We start from the raw sequence: 19,940 nt of genomic DNA on the forward strand, positions 1-19,940 counted from the left end.
GGCATGGCCCCCTGATCAGCGAGGCCATCTGCATAACAAAGAAATGCCTCTGACCCTGGTCCGAGGCCCCGCCCAGGGGAGGAACACGTCTGCCGCCATTCTGTCTGCGCCCCCACACTCGGGCCAGGCTCCCCAGTGTCCCTCCCCGGTGTCCCGCCGGAAGCCCTGCTCAGAGGGAAGCCCCGGGGGCGGAGGTGGTGCCTGCCGTCTGGGCGTTCAGATGGTACTGACGCGCTCTCACGTCTAGGAAATGAATGCTTCCTGTTAGCATCAAGCATCCTTGTGTTACTATGTTATTACATAATCACTGATGTTACGTGGACGTAAAGATCACAGGCTCGCCTGGACGGGATGACCTCCAGCCAGGAGCAGTGACACTGAACGGCAGGGGAGTGGCTCCTATCACAGTCTGAGTCTTTCTCAGAAACGACTTGAAAGATGTTTGCATTTGCAAAAATGACACCTTCCACGCCCGCCCCTGCCGCCCTGCACAGGCACTTCCTCTGGTTGTCCGTCAGCATGATGCCCTGGGCCAACACCTTGAAGTGCACGACCGTGCACAAGGGGGGCGGCTCCTGGACCAGGGTGATGCTCAGGGCCTTCTGAATGGCCTGGTGTCCGGTGAGGGACTCCATCTCCACGGAGTTCAGGTACCACACGCTGCAGGCTGGAAGACACGGAGGGGAGGCATGTGAACCGCACATCCCCACGGCCCGGGTGAGGTGCGGCTGAGGCCAACGCCCTTTGCTCCTAATTCCACTGGCGTGGACAGTGGCGACCCAGAGACACACCTGCCCCGAGGCCAGTGTGAGAGTCACCCTGTCTGGGGCCAAGGAGACCCGGACGACTGTCCACCTGCTGCGTAATTTGCCCTGGCACCTGGATGGGGATGACCCCCGGCAACAAGGCGCAGGCGGCGAGCTCATGGCCTCTGCCGTGGGGACGCTGCTTCCAAGCTGCCACGGGCTGTCACCCAGGACTGGCCCTTTCAACTGGGCCCTGCAGAGAGGATGGCCATTCCTCTTGGGCCAGGAGAAGCCTTTTTACACAAAAGCAGAGTGGCAGGGGCACGGCGGTTCATGTGACCATGTTTTGGTCCCCGAGGGACTTTTCAGCACCTGCTCATCTGGCCTTTGTGGCTACTGACTTGGGGAGAGATTATCACGATAATGTTGATGTCTGCAGGCCAAGGGTCCTGTGGGGGCGGCAGGCCTGGATTGGAACCGGGACTGACACAGACCCCTGCTGCCTTTCGGGGTCTCGGTTCTAGCGTGTTCGCTATTTTGGGCAAACTCCTGTCACCTTTGTTCTGGCCACGGAGAGTGTATTCTTTAAGGATGGTCTACAGAGAGTCCAGCAGTAAAAGTCTCCTTTGAAAACAGAGAGGTTTTACTTGAGCAGCGTTGCTGAGAAAACCGGCACAGAAGAACGATGCACATTGGGCAGAGGAAGCAACAAGAAAATGCCTGTTTCTTGCATATTCCTTTGTTTCCGGAGTCATAGCTACAAAGAACTCCACAGGCAGAGAAAGGTGGAGAACGGGGGCAGCCTAGTCCAGCCTCCCGCCGACACAGGGATTCCCTCACCAGCACTTCTGAGAGTCAATGTCCACCTTGTGGGAAAGGCCTCCAACCAGGGATCTCAGGTCATGGGGCCCCTAGTCCTCTCCAGCCATGTCCGTCCCTCAAAGCCGCAGACCCACAACAGCCCTGTGGTCTCTGGCTCATCCACAACCCTCTCAAGCTGGGGTCACTAGCTGGGCACCCAATGCTGCAGGAGTGACCTTGCCTGAGATGAGTGAGCTACTGCACAAGGCTGCAGATGATCACACACAACATGGTACAAGGTGACCACACACAAGTCAGTCCCTTTCCTGGACACCAGCAGAAGACAGTGGAATGTGGAATTATAAACACCTATCATCCACAAAAACATGACAACAAATATACTTATGTACGTGTGACTGAAACGTGATGCCGTGCACTGGAAATTGACACACTGCAACTGAGCATACTTCAATTAAAAAAAATCCACAATGCCATGTATATTAGCACCTTGCTCAAAATGAAATAGGTAGGTGTAAATCTGCTAAAATAGGTACAAGATCTATATGAGGAAAATGGCTAAAGTCCCACTAATGGAATCAAAGAACTAAATAAATGGAGAGATGTCCCATGTTCATGGACAGGGAGACTCAACAGAGTCAAAGTGTCGTTTCTCCCCAAGCTGATCTGTGGAGTCACTGAAATTCCAATACTCTGTGGGCATCAACAGACTGGTTCTGAAGTGTCTACGGAGAGACAGGAGACCCAGGGCAGCCAGCACGGGACTGAAGGGGAAGACCTTGGTTGGAAGACTGACACTACCTGCCTTCAGGATTTACTCAAAAGCTACAGCAATCAAGACAGTGTGGTGTTCGTGAAATAACAGACAGACAGATCAATGGAGCAGGATGGTTAGCCCAGAAACAGACCTACATAAGCACTGCCAACCAATCTCTGACAGAGGAGCAAAGACAGTCTCCAACAAATGTGGCTCAAACAACCGGACATCCACATCCAAAACCATGAATCTGGACCCAGACCTTCCACCCTTCACAGAAATTAACTCAAAATAGAACGTAGACCTAAGTGTAAAACCCAAAACTATAACTCTTATAAGACAACAAAGGGGAAAATTTCGATGACTTTGGTTTGGTGATGATTTTTAGATACAGTACAAAAGCCACGATTCATGGAGGGAAGTACTGAAAAATGGATTTCATTCCCACAAAACGTTTTTTGCCCCAAGAGAGACACTGTCAAGAGAACAGGAAGACCAGCCACCACCTGGGAGAAAGTATTTGCAAAAGACAAATTGCACAGAGAACTGTATTCAGCACATATGAAGAGCACTCGGAACTCAACAATAGGAAAACAACAACCTTATTTAAAAATGGACAAACAGCCTTCGGAGCCATCTCAGCGAAGAAGACACACAGATGGCAAATGAGTACCTGAGAAGACACTTCATGTCAAATGTTGCCAGGGAAATGCGAAATTAAAACAACAAGATGCCATCAAAACAACAAGAGGGACCACGACCCAGCACACAGACGCCACCACACGCTGGGGAGGACGTGGGGCCACAGGACACTCAGCACTGCCGGTGGGGATGCAAACAGTGTGGCCACTTTGGAAGACGGTTTGGTGCCTCCTTACAGAATGAATACACTCCTACCCTATGATCCAGCATTTGGGCTCCCCGGTCTTTACCCAAAGGAGATGAAAATTACGTCCACGTCGTAACCTGCATGTGGCTGTTTACAGCAGCTTTATTCGCAACTGCCAAAACGTGGACACAACCGAGATGTCCTTCAGCGGGCGAATGGACAAATACACTGTGGTCCGTCCCAACGATGGGATATCATTTGGTGATAAAAAGAACCACGCCACAGAGCCGTGAAGGGACATGGAGGGGTCCTGAATGCATATGACCCGGGGAAGAAAGCCAGTCTAAAGAGCTACGTGCTGTATGATTCCAACTATGTGGCACTCTGGAAAGGGCAAAGCCACGGGGCCATCAAGGACCAGGGGTGGCCAGGGTGAGGGAGGGGGCGAGTGGGTGGAGAGCAGAGACACTGCTCTGTGGGACAGCAATGCTGGACACATGTCCTTACACAGCCGAGAGGGAGCCCTCGTGTAAACTGTGGGTGCTGGTGATGATGACGGGCCCCTGCAGGCTCAGGGACTGGGATGAAGGCTATGCACGTGTGGGGGCAGGGCCACATGGGAAACCCCTGTACCTTCCTGCCAGGTTTGCTGTGAACCTAAACCTGTGCTGAAAAATAAAGCCTGTTACTAAGAACACAGTGCTCCGGGGAGTCGCCGCCTGGGGTCAGCCTGGGCTGCCGGCAGCGTGAGTCCCTCTGTGGACTCACTGGTCACGTGTACATCTGCACGCCTGCAGCTGGAGGGGCAGGTCACCAAGCCCTGCCTCACCACACCCCACGAACAAAACCCAGGACTCGACCTTGATTCCACGGAATTTGGTCCTGATCAGCCTGCGGAGTCCTGGCCCTGCCGCTCCGACCCCTGGGCCCCCCAGCCCCAGTGCAGCTTCCCAACGGAAACCTCCCGGGATGCACGGGGAGGAAAGGAGCCCGGCAGTGCCCAGGACCGGGAGGTGTGGGGGACGCAGCAGGGACCCACCTGCCCCCTGCTTCAGCAGCTCCATCGCGGAGTTGGCCGCGGTCTGGGGAGAGCTTTCTGCTATTTCCTCCAACGGATCTGCTGGGAGGAGCAAGAAAACACAGACATGGGTCCGGCTCGCTGGCAAGAACCCTCGTGACAGCGGGGAAGCCCGTGACTGAGCTCGCGGAGAGAGGGGTCTCCCCAGGCGAAAACAGCCCAGCCTGGAGAAACCGTCACCATGTCCGGGGCAGGCGCAGCCCAGTGAAACATCCTCCTCGTCTCTGGGTGAATGGAGACGAACAACTGCATCTTAGAAAGCAAGTCAGCTTTGCCTGTATTTTAAACGAATCGTCTTTCTGGACCACGACGCGATTTGTGACCTCGAGGCTGTCCGGGGAAGTGGACGCCACTTTGTGTTAAATCTGTGTTGTGGGTATTTTCAGACAGACATCAAGGGAAAGAGCCAAGCCCTTCCCACACCTCTGGCCAACAATATCAACAGCTGGTGATCGTGAAGAATTATAAAACTCACACGTAAATGGCCCTGAAGGTCCCTGAGTCCAGGCATGTTGTAATTTTGAGCCACGGGACTCTGCTCCACTGAAACTGTTCCCAAAGCCCAAGATGTGAAGATACGACCGAGGGCTGTGTGTGAAGAGGGACCACCTCTTACGTGACCGGGGTGGGCTACTCAGGGCGGACCCCCAGCGTGGGAGCAGAAGGAACTTCCGGTCTGATTGTTCTCACTGCATCTGTGTGGGCGGGAGAGCCCACCCAGCCAGCCAGAGCGGCCCGGGGCAGCCGGCAGCGTACCTCTGTCTGGAATGAGCAGTTTGCAGGGCAGAGCCAGGGGCGTGATGGAATGCTGGCACACCAAGGCTGTCAGGCTCCCTGCAGACGGGCGAAGACAAAAGAGGCATTAGCACGCTGCACCTTCTGAAAGGGGGCCCCTCTATCTTCAGCAGCACGCACGCTCCGTTACTGGGGGGCTCTGGGCAAAGCCTCAATAACTGAGGAGCGTGGCATGTGGGGAAGGGTCGGGGGAAGGGGACTGCAGCTGGTTCTCGGCAGAGACACCCCCCGCCCATCTGTAAAGGACCAGCCACACCGCCTGTGGAATCCGAGGCAGCTCCCACTGTGAACGGGCTCGTGGGATCAGGACGCCGACCACGGGCTCTCGGCCACTCACCAAAATACGGCTCGTTGGGGCATCCTTTCAACCGCACTCCCTTTGGGGTGCACTCGATCAAGAAATACCGGACCAGTTCGTTGGCAAAGTCTCCAGCTGGGGCAAGAGATTCAAAAGGAAGAGAAGTTTTACAGACCGAGGGCCTGGGAAGGTGGGGACGTGGGAAGGAGAGCTCGGCCCCGCGGGAGGCAGCTGAGCTGGGAGGGGTCACCGCCTGGATGGGTGGCCAGAACCCCTCCAGTGACCATGCCTGGAGCTGGGGAGTCCCCGGGGGACCATCTGAAACATCCTGCAGAACCGTCCCCAGGGACCAGACAAGCAGCTAAGAGCCAGGGACGTGGACTCCAGCTCCTTCCCCTCCTGAGCGGGAGGCCAGGAAGACCCAGACCCAGCATGATGCCCCAGAACTCATTGTGGGAAAGAGCCAGGTGGTGCCAGTCTCCTGGGTAACTGAGCCCCGAGCCAGCTGCAGGAGCCCCCGGAAGGTGGGCCCCCGCACACCTGCGTTCACCCAGCCCACGAGCCCGGAGAGAAAGCACAGCATGAAATGCCAGGGAACAGCAGGTGGTCCATGGAGAGAAAGCACAGATGAGCAGAAGGGACAGGAGCCGCCACCCTGCGCTGACCAGCACGGCGCTCCTGGTCCTCCGTGGGGATGAGCCTGCGTGACCACTCATGCTTCTGACGCAGTACCAGCTGGCGCCCGTGATGCATGTTACACACAGAGATGGCATCAGCCACCTGAGCGCCGGCACTGCGCCGGACAGGTAGCCGGCAGGAAGGGTTCCGGGGCGCGAAGTGACTGCGGGAACCCAGCCGTGTGGCTGTGGCTGCCCACTCCCTGGGAAACCAGCGGGGTGTGGGGACCCGTGGGCCTCTTTCCGGGTTTGGCCAGCTCTCCTCTCAGATCTGTCCCTGTGCTCTGAAATCGAAATGCCATATCCAGGGGCCGGGCAAAGCCGGTGAGCACCGATGTCTGCCCCTGCAAGAGCCCCTATTTGTGGCCTCTGCCTCAAGGCTGAGGCAGGTCAGCCTGAGAGGTGGGCGGGTTGTACGCCTGGAGGGGACAGTTACACACCACTGTCTGTGTTCCCTGAAAGGCGATGCATGCAGGAGGGGTAAAGGTGGCCTCACTTTAAAAGCCTCAGCGGAGACAGAGGAGCCGGGCAGCTGCGGGGCTCTGGCTCCTGCCTCCAGACTCCTGCTGTAACCGTCAGCCACAGGTTTCCCTGCAGCCCAGCGCCTGCATCCCCCACAGTCAAGCTGACGCAGCTCCTGAGCTCCAGAAGCCCTGGTTTCCACTCAGGAGTGAGTGTGTGGTGGTCCCTCCTTCCTTCCCGTCCCAGGCTCCCCTCTCCTGGCTGGTGTGCACACAGCATCTCCCTCCCTCACTTCCAACCACGGCCCCGGGCTCACCCCTTCCCAGCCCCTCCCCGCTGCTGTGCACACATCCACCACCTGCGTCCTGATAACCCCTGGGCCACTGAGTCTCACATTCCGCAGGGTGTAACTCACTCCAGGCACTTTTCCTCCAGGAAGCTTTAAGCAAAGAGTTCACCCAAGGACTGGGTGCTGGGCATGAGTCCGAGGGAAGCGGGCAGCGGCACCTTTTTTAAACACTGGGGCTTCAGAACCTGTTTATTCTGATGCCCGCTGCCCCCAGGCGAGCCCAGGTGCCCCCCAGAAGAGCCATGTGACTTGCTGACGTCCACAATCTCCGTTTAGGGGGAAAGAGAGGTAAAAAAAAACTCCCATTTAAAAAAAAAAACAAAAAACTCCCATTCTTTAGCGTTTGCAGCATAACGATAAGAAAAAAAAAGGCAAAGAGGAGGGTGACAGAAAAAGAAAAATGAGAGTAAGTGTTAGGGGTCAGAGAAGGGAGGACGTAAACTGATTTGCTGGAAGCCAAGCCTGTCCCCGAGGGAGAAGGCGAGGAAGGACCTCGTGACCCTGTATGCGAGCCGGTGACATCAGCTTTAGTTCAGGAATTTTTAAAAATGGTGTCTACCCCAGCTCTGGTCTGGAGGGAAGCCAAGAGTCAGCAGCGAAGGGCAACCTGGCGATTGCAGCTCGGTTTCTAGGCACTGCTCCCGGCAGAGAACCAGGGTTCTGGGGAAGAGGCTGGGCCGAGCACAGCGCGTCTGCTGTTCCCGGGAGCTGGTGGCTTGCGGGCTCCCGGGGGGCCACCAACAGGACACGGGGCCAGCTGGACGGGCCTCGTGGGGCGGAGCCGGGGGACCTGGGGCCCCGAAGGAACGGTGGTGCTGGGTTACGATGCCCAGGGAGGGAAGGGCATGGCGGGCTCCCCACAGGCCCGCGTCCTGGGTCTGCTGCACACCCACCAGGTGCAGGACAACGCTCGCCTTGTGCGCAGGCACCACGCACTTCCCTGGGCCTGACGATGTCAAGCCACGGAGTGCCCGTTACAGAGCAAGAGGCCCGAGTGAACCACATGGTACCCGCTGGCCCTCGGCACCGGCCGAAGCCCTGGCCTGGAGGGCGGAAGGCTCCGTCCTCTCCCCCGAGAGGTGACCTGGTGACACCAGGCCCGCACCGGCTCACGTTCAATCCACCAGAACGCTCAGCTGGGAGGAGGAACGAAGGCCAGGCATGTGGTGAGCCGCCTCTGGTGTAAGAGGGGAGGACACGTGTGCTTGTGTGCACTGGACAGAGAGCCAGGGAGAAGACAGGGGAACTTATTAGACGTTTACGCTCGGAAGTCAGAGGGACCGAGGCAGACAGGCTGAGAGTGGGCACCGTGTCCAGCATCTGACCCATGGGCTGGGTCACCTGCTCAGAGCAATCAGAAAAATAAAGCTGACAATTAACCTCCATTCTTGAGCTGGGCAGCACTTCCTAAAACAGAGCCGAGACAGGAAATGCTGAGAAGACCCGTGAGGGCTGTTCCTGTCCCCAGGGCCTCATGGGCAGGAAGGTTAAGCCGCAGGTGGGGCTGAGCAGAGCCGTCCAGGACCCACCTTTCTTGTTCAGCTGCAGGACGGAGGGCGGGGTCATGGCCACCTTCATGGCCAGCCCGTAGGCACCCCGGAAGGAGTGGCTGTCCCTGACGATGAAGGCCCCGGGCTCCTTGTCCTTCAGCATGGTGATGGCTGCAGGAGGGAAAGAGGCGTGAGTGTGTGCACAGTGGGGACCACGGCCTGCCTCTCCGATGGCCGCGCCCGGTGATGGCCGGGGTCTGCAGGGGCACCAGACGGAGGTGCGGCTTTCATGTACACACACATACTACACACATTACCCCCGTCAACCCCACAGCACCTGCAAAGCCCCCGTGAGCACCCCCACCAGGAAACAGGCACACACACCCAGACCGCATGTCCCCACAAGCAGTGGCGCCCAGTACCAAGGGAGGCCACCTGGGCCGTCTCCTGGCCTGGCATTTCTTGCGATATTAGAAAGGACACTGTCAACATTCAACAGAAGGAAAGAAGTTTCTGATCGCACTTCCCAAGTATGCACATGTGACCCCAAAGTCACTGCATGTTTACTACAAATTTCCCTCTCTGCCCCAGGGAACGGCAAAGATGTGGCCACGGGTGGCCCTCCATCTGGTGGTCGGGGAAGATGTGGCTGCTCTGGTCAGTGGTTCCCACCTAGGTGGGGCTGTGAGCCCCTTTTCGGTGTGGCAGTCACCTGTCGGTCAGGGCCAAGGGCTGAGCCTGGCCCCGCGCTCTCCACCCGCCCCAGGTGAGCACTGACTGTCAACAAGAACATCCCTCCCTGCCTCGCCTCTGGGTCGAAGCCTGGCTCTCGCAGGCCTTCCACTGATGACACAGGAAGAAAGAGCGATGGGTCAGGGCAGTGGTAACCTCAGGCAAACCTGACGGTGCCCAGAGAGGAGCAGAGCCCAGAGCTTCCTTCACAGACCTGCACCTTTTATAGAAAGACAACTAACAATCTGAAGTGTAGTGCAGCGCAGAACTGCAGCTGTAACACCGCCTTTCTGTGGAGCCCGCAGCCCTGTCTGCAGCGGGTCAGGGCCCAGGACACAAACCCGGGAGAGCAGGAAGCCTGTCTCATCTTGGGAAACGCCCTGTCCCAGCCCCGTATGCACCGACTCCAGCCCCAACCTCCTGGCCTGGTGAGACACGGGGTTCCTTCTGCACTTCTCCGTGGGGCTGCCCCCAGCCCCGTGGGCAGGACGGGGCCCCCAGGTGGGGGCTTGCACACGGCACGTGGGGAGGGGTGGAGGGACCAGGTCTGGGGTGACCCTGACACGGCAGAGGGACCGGCAGCCTCTCCCACCTGCGCTGGGGACTGGACGGAGCAGGGTCTGGGTCACAGGCTGTTTTCCAGATCTGGGGCTGAACGTGTATGACTGTTATTCTTTAAGTAAGGGAATCTCACTCACAGAAGTCGTATTTTTTTCCACTGTGACAACCTCACTAGCTCTGCCTTTCTAAGTCGTGACTCCACCCCACGGGGGAGGACACAAGCAGCCCAGACTCGTGGGGGGCAGAGACGGCCAGCTGGGGCTGCTCCGGGCGGCTCCCGGCTCCCAGCCCCTTCCCCAGAGGCCAGGCCACCTGGGACATGGGGGCCACATGTGGAGGGCAGCCTGAGGTCTGGGCTTGACTCACTGTTTCCTGAAGCAGACAGGAGCTCACACCCACCAGAACACCGCCAGGCTGCAGAAGACACGCCCTTACCACCTGTCTCCCTGCAGCTGCTGCGTTTAAGGACGGGGAGCAGAGGCTGAGAGCCCTGACCTCCTGCCAGTTCTATGTCCACCTTTAAAAAATGCCAAGGCCCTAAGTGCCACAGTCATGTGACCAGCTGTGCCCAAAAACAGCCCCGGGGCCTTTCCCCTCCTCCACCTCCCTGAAATTTCACTGCAGCTTTTCCAGGAAAAGGCACATTCCAAAGGTTACAACAGAACCTCTGGTGGCTTTCTTCCCTCGGGAGAAGTGGCACCCCCGACAGAACAAGTAGGGGTCCACACAAAACACCCAGGAAACAGAGGAAGCTCCTCTCCTGAGGTTTGGCTGGAAAAAATCAATGCCCAGGCTGCATATCAGCTATTTTGAGGTGGGGGGATGGCCCAGAAGAAATTTTCTTAAATTTGTGGCTCAGACTGACGACCACAGTAACTCCACCACCCTCTGTGTGCCCAGCAGGGCCAGCAAGGAGGTGCCCTCTGCCCAGGACTGTTCCCCAGGCCCCCCCAGGCAGGAACTGCCAGGCAAACGCCAGCCACACCTGCCTCTTCTGAGTGCCAGTCCCAAATGGGGCAGGCCAGCCCTCCACCCTGGGATGAAGGGCTGAGCTCATGCAGACACGTAGGAGGGTCTGCTGAGAACGTTCCAGAACAGGGCCCTCGACAAGCACTCCGCAGAGTCTGTGGGCAGGATGAGGGCCACGGTCACGGGGACTATTGCCACTGGAGCAGGGAGGGGATTGGACCAGGCATCTGGCCACAGCGCAGCCCGGCCGTGAGCTCAGTCCGGCACAAAGGCCAATTCAGGGCCTCGGCAGCCCCCCAGGCCACGGGCTCCCCATATGAAACCACAATGGGTCCATTGAGGTCCTGGGAAGAAAGGGACATTCTTAGCATTTTTATGATCTGCTTAATTGAGTAGAAGAATTTTGAATAAAAAGCTGGACAGAGCTGATCTCTCGCCTGTTTAACCTCTCAGATCCAGGCACTTTGGGGATGTAACCCCGAGAGCTAGTGACTTCCTCCCCAGGCTGAGGGCTGGCTCCAAGCAGCAGTGGAAGCCAGGCCACCCTCTTCTCAGCCCAGAGCCCCCAGGAAGCCCCTGAGGAGTTTCATCCTTCTGGGCACCTGCCAGGCCCCCAGCCGGGGCCAGAGCATCCTCTCAGAGGGAGTCCGCTGCCCAGGGGCCACCCAGGGGGCCCACGGCTCCACAGGCTGCCAGCCCCCACTTCCACTCGGGTTCTGGGGAAACAGTGCCCAACAACCCTAACTTGCTCTCAGTTCCTCCCACTGTCCTGAGACTGCACCCAGGGGGTCGGGCTGCGCGGGAGACGCTGGCCGCAGGCCCCATCGCCTGTCAGGTGCTTGGTCTTCCACATGGACAAAGGCAGGGGTGCAAGGCCTAGTTTTAGAGATGCCCCCCGGCCCTTGGCCCCCGTGGCTCGAGGCCTTGGCTGTCTTCTTGTCCCAGTCTGCAGTCATCACTGGCGACACCGCCCAGCCTGTGCTGACAGAAGCCACCAGAAACTCCACCGCACACACCACCGGCCACTCGTGGCCAGTGCCTCCCTCGTTAGGACCAAGACCTTCCAGTCCTGATGCCAAGGTCCCAGCAGTTTCCCCAAGGTGGGGAACCATTTGTCTGGGCGAGAGCTCCCTGGGTCCCCCGCCCAGTCCCGCCTCCTTCGGCGCCGAGCCCTCGTCCCGCCCATGCACCTTGCTCTCTGGAGATATCTGCCTTGTACCAGAACTTGGATGTGTCTTGGACAAAGTTCGGTCACCTGCTTCTCACCTGGATTATCTGCAAAACAGAATTTAATGACAGTCATTGCGGAGGGCGTTCTTTCCAGCAGCCTCTCACCCCACAGGGTGCTGGGAGTTCACAGTCCCACCGGGGTGCAGGCGGGGTGTCTGGGGAGCGCACTCTATCTGCCTACAGGGGAGGCCCTGGCTTGGAGCAGGGCGTGCCCGCTTCATGGCACAAACACACAGTTGGCCAGGCAGGAAACCGTGTGGCGGGCGCTGCTCCCTCCCACCAGCGTCTGACCACCTCTTCCACGTCTGAACATTTCACAATTAAGTTTCCAGTGGCTCCGTCCCATGTGTCTCTGACGTTACTTTAGCAGAACAGGGATTCCAAGTGAGAGGAAGAAACCAATGAATGTCTCTTTCTGCTGCTGGAGTCTCTGGCTTTGGGCTGGCGACACGGGAAGGACCCCCGGAGGTTCTGGATTTTTCCTCCAAGGAGCTCACAGGGCAGCCCAGCTGCAACCCCAGGGCCCTCCCTCGCAGCGTGCGGGCGTGGGCAGAGGTGGGCCTCCTGCCGGCGGGGACGCACCTACCTGGGGATGGAGTGGCCACCTCCGAGGCCCTGGAAAATTCTGGGAGGACGTTTGGGAAAGGAATGCTCATGGTTCTCCCACTGTGAGGGCTGGAGAAGCTGCTGGAAGATGGGGAGGCTGAGCCGAAGGACCGGTCCCCCTCCGAGGCCCACTTCTTCTCGGGAAGGGGTGGCTGCCCTGGCAGGGTCATCCCCGGGCCCTGCAGGACCGGGCTGTGGTGACTGCTGTGTCCTGGCACCACTGTGAGAAAGCCGTGAGACAGGAAGCCGTCGTCAGCAGGCTCCACGGCGGCCCGCGGGGGGCCGAGGGCCGGGGATGCTTCGTGGGAACTGGCCAGCAAGGCCCCCGCGTCCCCCCCGGGAGGAAGGCCAGCTCCCCCGGGGGCCGAGCAGAAGCTCAGGAAGGCCTGGCCGCTCGGCGGCCCTAGTGCTTCCGGGGGGTCCATCAGGGCCAGCTGGTGGCCGTGGAAGGGCGTCTGGAGCTCGGCAGGTGGGAAGTGGGGCCACCCGGAGCCATCCTGGCCGGGCCCCGGGAACTCTCTGCTGCCCAGGAGGCTGCCTGCCGGCCAGCCATTCCCCAGCAGGGCCAGCGAGGATTTGGGGCTGGTCTCCACCCACGGGTGCTCAGCGGGAGGGCTGCTGGACAGACAAAGCAATCAGAGAAGGACCAGTCCAGGGCCAGGCCCTGACACCAGCCAGGGTCCCCACCCGGCAAACCCCAGTGTCAGGGTTCAGGCCCGCCTTCCGGACCCCACTCAACCCTTCACCCCAGAGGCGCAGTGTGCAGCCTCGGGGACCCCGGGCAGCCCTGACCGGCTCCACACCTGCCCTGCCTCCGCCTCCCTCAGCCCTCACCTGGCAGACCCTTCTCTTCTTCAAGACAAATCTGCACTGCGTCCACGTGTGTGGGAACTCCCTCTGGTCCCATCACAGGGGCATCGACCACGTGTCTGCTTCAACCCCCCCGTCCCGCTCTCCCCTGATGCTGACAGAGGTGCCTGCACAGTCAGTTTCCAGCACGTGCTTGCTGGACACCCAGCTGATGAAGGGGTACCGATAAGAACAGGAGATTTCCATGTCGGAAATCGGAAATGCCGGCATTAAGCATCTCAGAAATCCCCTTGCATTTAGAAACACAGAAATATTTCACTAGCAGACACACACGTGCTCTGTGTGTGATGCCAAGTCCTGACAGGAGCCCCCCTTTCTGTAAAGAGAATGGGGGAGGGACGAAGGGGGGTTAGGGCTGAGCCCCGGGCCCCCACACACAAGGGAAACATGAAGAAGTGGGTCCCACCCGGAGCATCTGAATTTGCTCAACGGCAGTCCTTCCAGAAGCGGAAACAGGATGTTCCTCTGTCCGTGGTCCCTCCTTCCTGTTCCCTGGATCCCATGGCGGGGGTGTTCCCACACCCCAGCACAAATTCCATGTCCCCGGGGAAAGCAGGCCTCCGCACTCTGCAGCCCCGGGCAGGTGGGCTCCCTCCCGGCCTGGCCTCCGCGTCCCAGAGACGGAGCCCTGGCTTAGCCCCCACACCCCTCTCCAGCCTCAGCTCAGACCACAGCCTCCGGATGCCCAGCCGCTAGCTGGCACTGTCCCCGGACTCTCAGGGCAGGGCCCCCCTGTGGGCACCCCGCCTGCTGACTGCCAGGGTGCCCTCCCAGGAGTCCGTACCTTGACGGCCCCTTTGAAGACTGATGGTGGTGTCATGTGGGGGCCACCCGCCTCCCCGCCACGGCACTGGCGCTCGGCGTTGGCAGGGGCAGCTGTGCTGGCTTCCAAGGCCCACTCACCTCTCCCTCCGCTGGCCGGGGCTGCCGCCGGACACCGTGCAGAAGGACATGAAGGCCCGCTGCAAGGAGGGCGCCGTGAGCACGTCGGCCCAGAACACGGCTGGTGTGGGTCCAGCCGGGCTCTGTGACATCCCCACGGAGTGACCGAGAATCTCAGGGCAGCCTCGTGGTTCTGGGGCGAGACACAGGGTGGGCTGTGAGGACCGGGGTCCCTGCAGAAGCTCTCTGCTGCAGAAGGTGACAAGTGCCACCAAGCTCGGCTGCCTTTCTCCAAGCACAAGGAACAACCCCAGTGGTCACCCGCGTCCGTGACAGCGTGGGCCCCAGTTACCCTGATGCAGGTGCCATGCTGATGAGGCTGGCTGCCTCCACTCTGGGAAGGGCACAGCCCCCGTGCAAACCAGCCACCGGGCCCCCAAAGAAAGACACACTTCGCATAAAGTGCTGGCACAGCGGCTGCGGGCCGGGGATGCCTGACCTCCCTCTGTGCCCCAGGCTGGGCCGCGTGCTCTGGGGTAACACTTCCCACCTCCAGCACAGCCCTGCCAATGATGTCCTCGCCCCAGAGAGGGGCAGAGACCACCCTGTCTGGCCCCCATCCGCCACCGGGGAGCCAGAGGCCTTGAACCAGGAAAGCCTGCCTTCTGACGCCCGCACACCCCGTCCATCCATCCATCTAACCACCCAGCCATCACACGTCCCACTGACAGGTGTCTGTCTGGCTGACGGCCCCGCATCACCACTACTTCTGGGTATTTTTTTAAATGTTGCCTTTTTTAAGAAAAACACTAAGATTTGAGAACCCGACAGATCCACCACACTCAAGAAAATAATATTTTGAGAACAGGTTATTTTGTTTTCTGCCTTAGAACAAGGGGGGACTGATCAGAAAATACTACAAAGTTCCGTCTCACTCGTGTTACTCAGTTCCAGGACCAGGACGGCACCGAGACAAGTGGTTTGTCCTTGGTGGTTTGTCCCCAGCCCCGGACCCGTTGGGAGCAGGGGGAACAGAGGCCAGACAGGCCTGTGAAACCCCACAGTTCTGGGGAGGTAAAAACGGGTCCAGAATGACCCAGGCAGCCAGGAATTGAGGCGTCTGCCTGGTGACCAACACAAACACAGCAGCTGAGGAAAGAAAAGCTAAGCAGGGAGCTCGGCATTTCCTGGGGGGCGGGGGAGCTCAAGGCACTGAAGCAGGAAGAGGACTCTGCACACACTGCGAGGATTCCAGGGCAGGTCCCAAAAGGCTGCAGCCCCGGAGGACAGGCACCAGTCACAAGTAAGCCTGCCTAGGGCTAAAGAGTCTGCCCAAGAGACAGTCCTGTCCTCTGGGGAATACACCACCATCCAGAGCCTGCTGCTGTCTGTCTGTCTGCCATCCATCCATCCATCCACCCACCCATCCATCTAACCATCCATCCATCCATCTAACCATCCAACCATCCATCCATCCACCCACCCAACCATCCATCCAACCATCCATCCATCGATCCACCCATCCATCTACCCATCCATCCAACCATCCATCCATCCATCCATCCATCCATCCATCCATCCATCCACCCATCCATTCATCCATCCATCCATCCATCTAACCATCCATCCACCCACCCATCCATCTAACCATCCATCCATCCATCTAACCATCCAACCATCCATCCACCCACCCACCCATCCATCCACCCATCCATCCATCCATCCATCCATCCATCCATCCACCCATCCATCTATCCATCCATCCATCCATCCATCTAACCATCCATTCATCCATCCATCCATCCATCTAACCATCCATCCACCTATCCATCCATCCATCCACCCATCTAACCATCTATCCATCCATCCATCCTTCCATCCATCCACCCATCAAATCATCTATCATTTTTAGGCATTTGATATTTCAAATATTTAATAGAAAACCAGATCAGGCATGCCATGTAACAAAACAAAGAAATAAAAAGACACAAAAAAAGAAGATAAAAAATGCCCACAACCAGTATAAACATGGGAGTTAAAAGACATAGCCTCTAACACACTTGAGCTGAAAATGTAAGAACAGATAGGAGAATTTCACCAGAGGACTGAAGTCCATTAAGAACAATCCAGTGGAAACCCCAGAACTTCAAAACAAAATTAACCCCAGTGAGCACGGGGTCGGTGGTTCCGTGGGCAGATCAGACGAGGAGGAATGATGAGTGACCTGGGAAGTAAGTCGGACGTGAATCTCCAGCCTGAAGCAGTGAGAGGGAAAAGATGGAAACACGGAAAAGAGCAGAAAACCCCAGGGGACGTGGTGAAAGGTGCTGACACGTGTGTAACTGGAGTCCAAGAAGAGGCGGGAGAAACGTAACGAGGCAGAAGTGACTGGAAAAGATTTTCCCAGAGAATTTCCCAAAACAGACCGAGGAAATCAAACCACAGGTTTAAAACCAACTTATGGCTTCTAAGCAGGATCAATGAAAAGGAAAGTACGCATATTCACTTAGTCATAAAACTTAGGGAAACCAAAGACAGACACTTCAAGGGGGGGAGCCCAACGCAGCATGATTTTTTTTTTTTTTAATATTTAGTCAACTTTTCATCATGGGAAAGTCCGGGGCTGGTGTTTCATTTGTACAACCCACTCTGTGAGCCCTGGGGACGGGCACTGCCTCCCGCATCCCCTGCAAACGCTCCGTGGGCACCCCGGGCTGCGCTGGGTGCCCGCCTGCTGCCCAGACTCACCCATGAGTCCCCAGAGCAGACACAGCCGTTCGGCTCACGCAGGGGGCAGCGAGCAAGCCAGGGTGACACCCCCGGCCAATACACACACACATATATATATATTCTAAGACAAATGGGTGCTGAATTAATTAACCAACCAGATGGTCTTCAGAGCCCACCCTTCAGCCCTGCTGATCAAAGCTGGGATAGGAAACCGGACGCATGGTGTCGCAGAGGGCCCCCGCACTCCTCCCTCACGTCTGCCTGGGTCCACCTTCCTCCTCAGGTGTGTCTGCCGAGCGGTTACCTGCCAGCACCACCCTGGGTGCTGTGGGAAACCAGGCCCCTACCCGCCAGGCGAGCGTTTTGTCCACATGGGGAGACTGGCATTAGCATCACACTGAGGGGCCCATGAGCTTCAGAAAGGCCTGCAGGGGGAACTGCTTCTGTCTGGGGAGAGCTGGAAGGCTTCCTGGAGGAAGTGGTAACTGCTAGAAGCCCAGAAGGTTGGCGGGATTCTGATGGACCAAAAGGTGTGTGGGTAGGGGTGCGATGGGCAGCTTCCCGGGCTCTGCGCTCACAGAACAGGAGCTGGCAGCTGGCGGGGGCTTCGGGTCAGTGGTTCTGTGAATCAGTGAGTGAGTCCACAGAGGCCAAGAGGTGAAAGGGGAAAGTTCAGGGCGCGATGTGCAAATATGGATCGGGGGATGGCCCGAGGCGGGAGAGGAGAGGAGCTGATCAGCCCCCAGGGTCCCGCGACAAGAAACAGCACAGAACTGTGGCATCAGAAGAACGTTTATCCATCGAGTCTGGTGCACCTGCTTCAGGGACGTGCGAGCATTTGCTGGGCCACGCAGAGAGGTCACGGCCCGGAGGGCACGCGCAGCCCCTGCTCCTGGGATCACCTCCTCCGTTAACGGCCGTCACAGCTCTGGGCCAACCTGCTCTGGGCCTCTTCTCAGTCCCGGCATCTCCCGGCTCCTCCTCACCATGTTCTCACGTTGTGCCTTCCCTGGTGAAGCCCAGAGACAGACGATGACACCTTCAGTTTGGAAATCCGCCTCGTCCCCCTTCCTGGTTCCCAGCAGACGGGGTACTGGGGCACCGCGGGTGGAAGGAGGGAGCGGGCCTCTCCCGCTGGGCTTGGGGATGTCCAGCCCCCTCCCTGCACTTCCTTTACCCAGTCGGGCCGGGCAGGGGTCCGAATGCTGACCGAGGCTCCGTGGGAAGATGGCTGACGTGTGTGCTGTCTGCTCCCCACAGTTTACATCACACGTCAGTTCCCAGGAAGAAAGGGGACTCACGCTGCTCGCAGGTGGGGCCCCGGCTCCCGGTCCTCCACAGCCCGGTGCTGGCTGGAGGGAGTGGCCAGGCAGAAAAAATGACAGAGAGGGCAAAACATCACCCTTCACCCCCACGCAGCTCTTCTCTGAGACGCAGGACCCACCACCTTTAACAAAAGTCAGGCACGTGACATTACAAAAAAACAAAAAACAAAACAAAAACATTTCCTTGTCTTCCTAGTTACGTTTAAAAAAATCTTAAAAACATAAAAAGTATTCACTTGTGCATTAAATTACTCTCAATAATTACAAATTGCCGTTCAATCTTTTCTATGACAGCGAAAAAGAAAATAAATTTAGCTGAGGTCAAGACTGTACTTGCCCATCCAGGTGAAGAAACTTTAGTTTTGTTATTTAACTGCCTGGAAACTCAGCTTCCACCTCTGGCCCATAATAAACAGACAAATTCATGGTAAACTTTTAGAAGTGAGTGAGACCACCTGCATCTGTCTGTCTGTCTGTCTCTCTGTCTCTCTATCTGTCTATCCAACTGTCTACCGATCTGTCTGTCTGTCTATATATCTGTCTATCTGTCTGTCTGTCTGACTGTCTATCCATCCGTCTACCGACCTATAATCCATCCATCTTCTGACCTATAATCCATCTGTCTTCTCCATCTATCTCTCATCGACTGCTGTCCATCTGCCTCCCACATCTATGCTCCACCCCCTGTCTCCATCCCTCCACCCCTTCCTCCTGGTCACACTCTGGGGTGAGGCAGCAAACTGGGAAGCTCTTGTCTCCACCATTTGAGAGAGTTCTGCGAAATGAAGCGGTAAAACCTCTCTGGTCTCCTCCTTTCTCTCTAGTTCCAGGTGTGAACCTCGGGGCTGCTGGAAGGAGAGCCCAGACCTCCAGGTTCCGGTCGCGGACCATGGATCATGGTGCCCCTCTCTGGGACCCCAGCTGCTTCACCCTCAGAATCCCATCAGCAGAGTCGACGCATTGGTGGGTGGGTTTGGCTCCAAGCTCACCTCTCCACTGTTTCCTTCTCCTTCCATCTCCCTTTGTAAATCGGAGGTTTCTGTCCACGGGGAATCGCTCAGTCTGTGTTTCATGTCTGAGCTCTTGATTTTTGCCTTCTGGTTACCACGAGTTTCCCACAAAACATCTCGTAGGTAAAACAGTCCTCTTCCAGCTGCCAAACTCTAAATTTAAATTATTATTTTAAAAGCAAGAGCGTACAAGAAGTTTGATAACAGTGATCTTTTTTTAAAGAGAAGCTTATAATCCTCTCATTTGTCTACAAACAACAGACAATTTCGCCAACCTTCTTTCAAGCAGGGGAATGAGGCACAGGCAGCCAGATATAAAGACAATTTAGCAGAGAAAACTCCCTAAAGACTGAAAAAGCGATGCCACAGCTGTTTTTTGATGAAAATCAAAGACCTCACAGAAGGAAATGATCACATCGACAGGTGACTGGATAAGGAAGGTGTGGTGTGTTTACACAATGGAATACTACTCAGCCATAAAAAAGAATGAAACATGCCATTTGCAGCAACACAGATGGACCTGGAGATCGTCATTCCAAGTGAAGGAAGCCAGAAAGAGAAAGAAAAATACCACATATGGAATCTAAAAGAAGAGAATAAAAGGACACTGTGAACTCAGCTACAAAATAGAAACAGACTGGCAGACTTAGTAACAAACTTATGGCTACCAGGGAAAAGGGGGTGGGAAGAGATAAATTTGGGAGTTTGAGATTTGCAAACGTTAG

The 19,940-nt window shown here is 57.2% G+C and overlaps 1 protein-coding gene across 1 annotated transcript in view; it reads right to left on the reverse strand.

The window, feature by feature from the left end:
* LOC116150635 (tensin-3-like) overlaps positions 1-19,940 on the reverse strand; it is a 47,658-nt gene that overhangs the window by 5,186 nt on the left and 22,532 nt on the right. Inside the window, 10 exon segments of the mRNA XM_064480478.1 lie at positions 499-667; positions 4,191-4,268; positions 4,986-5,063; positions 5,362-5,457; positions 8,340-8,471; positions 11,753-11,811; positions 11,813-11,837; positions 12,379-13,016; positions 14,172-14,343; positions 18,908-18,916. Coding sequence (XP_064336548.1) covers positions 499-667; positions 4,191-4,268; positions 4,986-5,063; positions 5,362-5,457; positions 8,340-8,471; positions 11,753-11,811; positions 11,813-11,837; positions 12,379-13,016; positions 14,172-14,343; positions 18,908-18,916 — 1,456 coding nt within the window.

The sequence above is a fragment of the Camelus dromedarius genome, chromosome 29 (genome assembly GCF_036321535.1).
Source record: "Camelus dromedarius isolate mCamDro1 chromosome 29, mCamDro1.pat, whole genome shotgun sequence".
Taxonomy (NCBI): Eukaryota; Metazoa; Chordata; class Mammalia; order Artiodactyla; family Camelidae; genus Camelus; species Camelus dromedarius.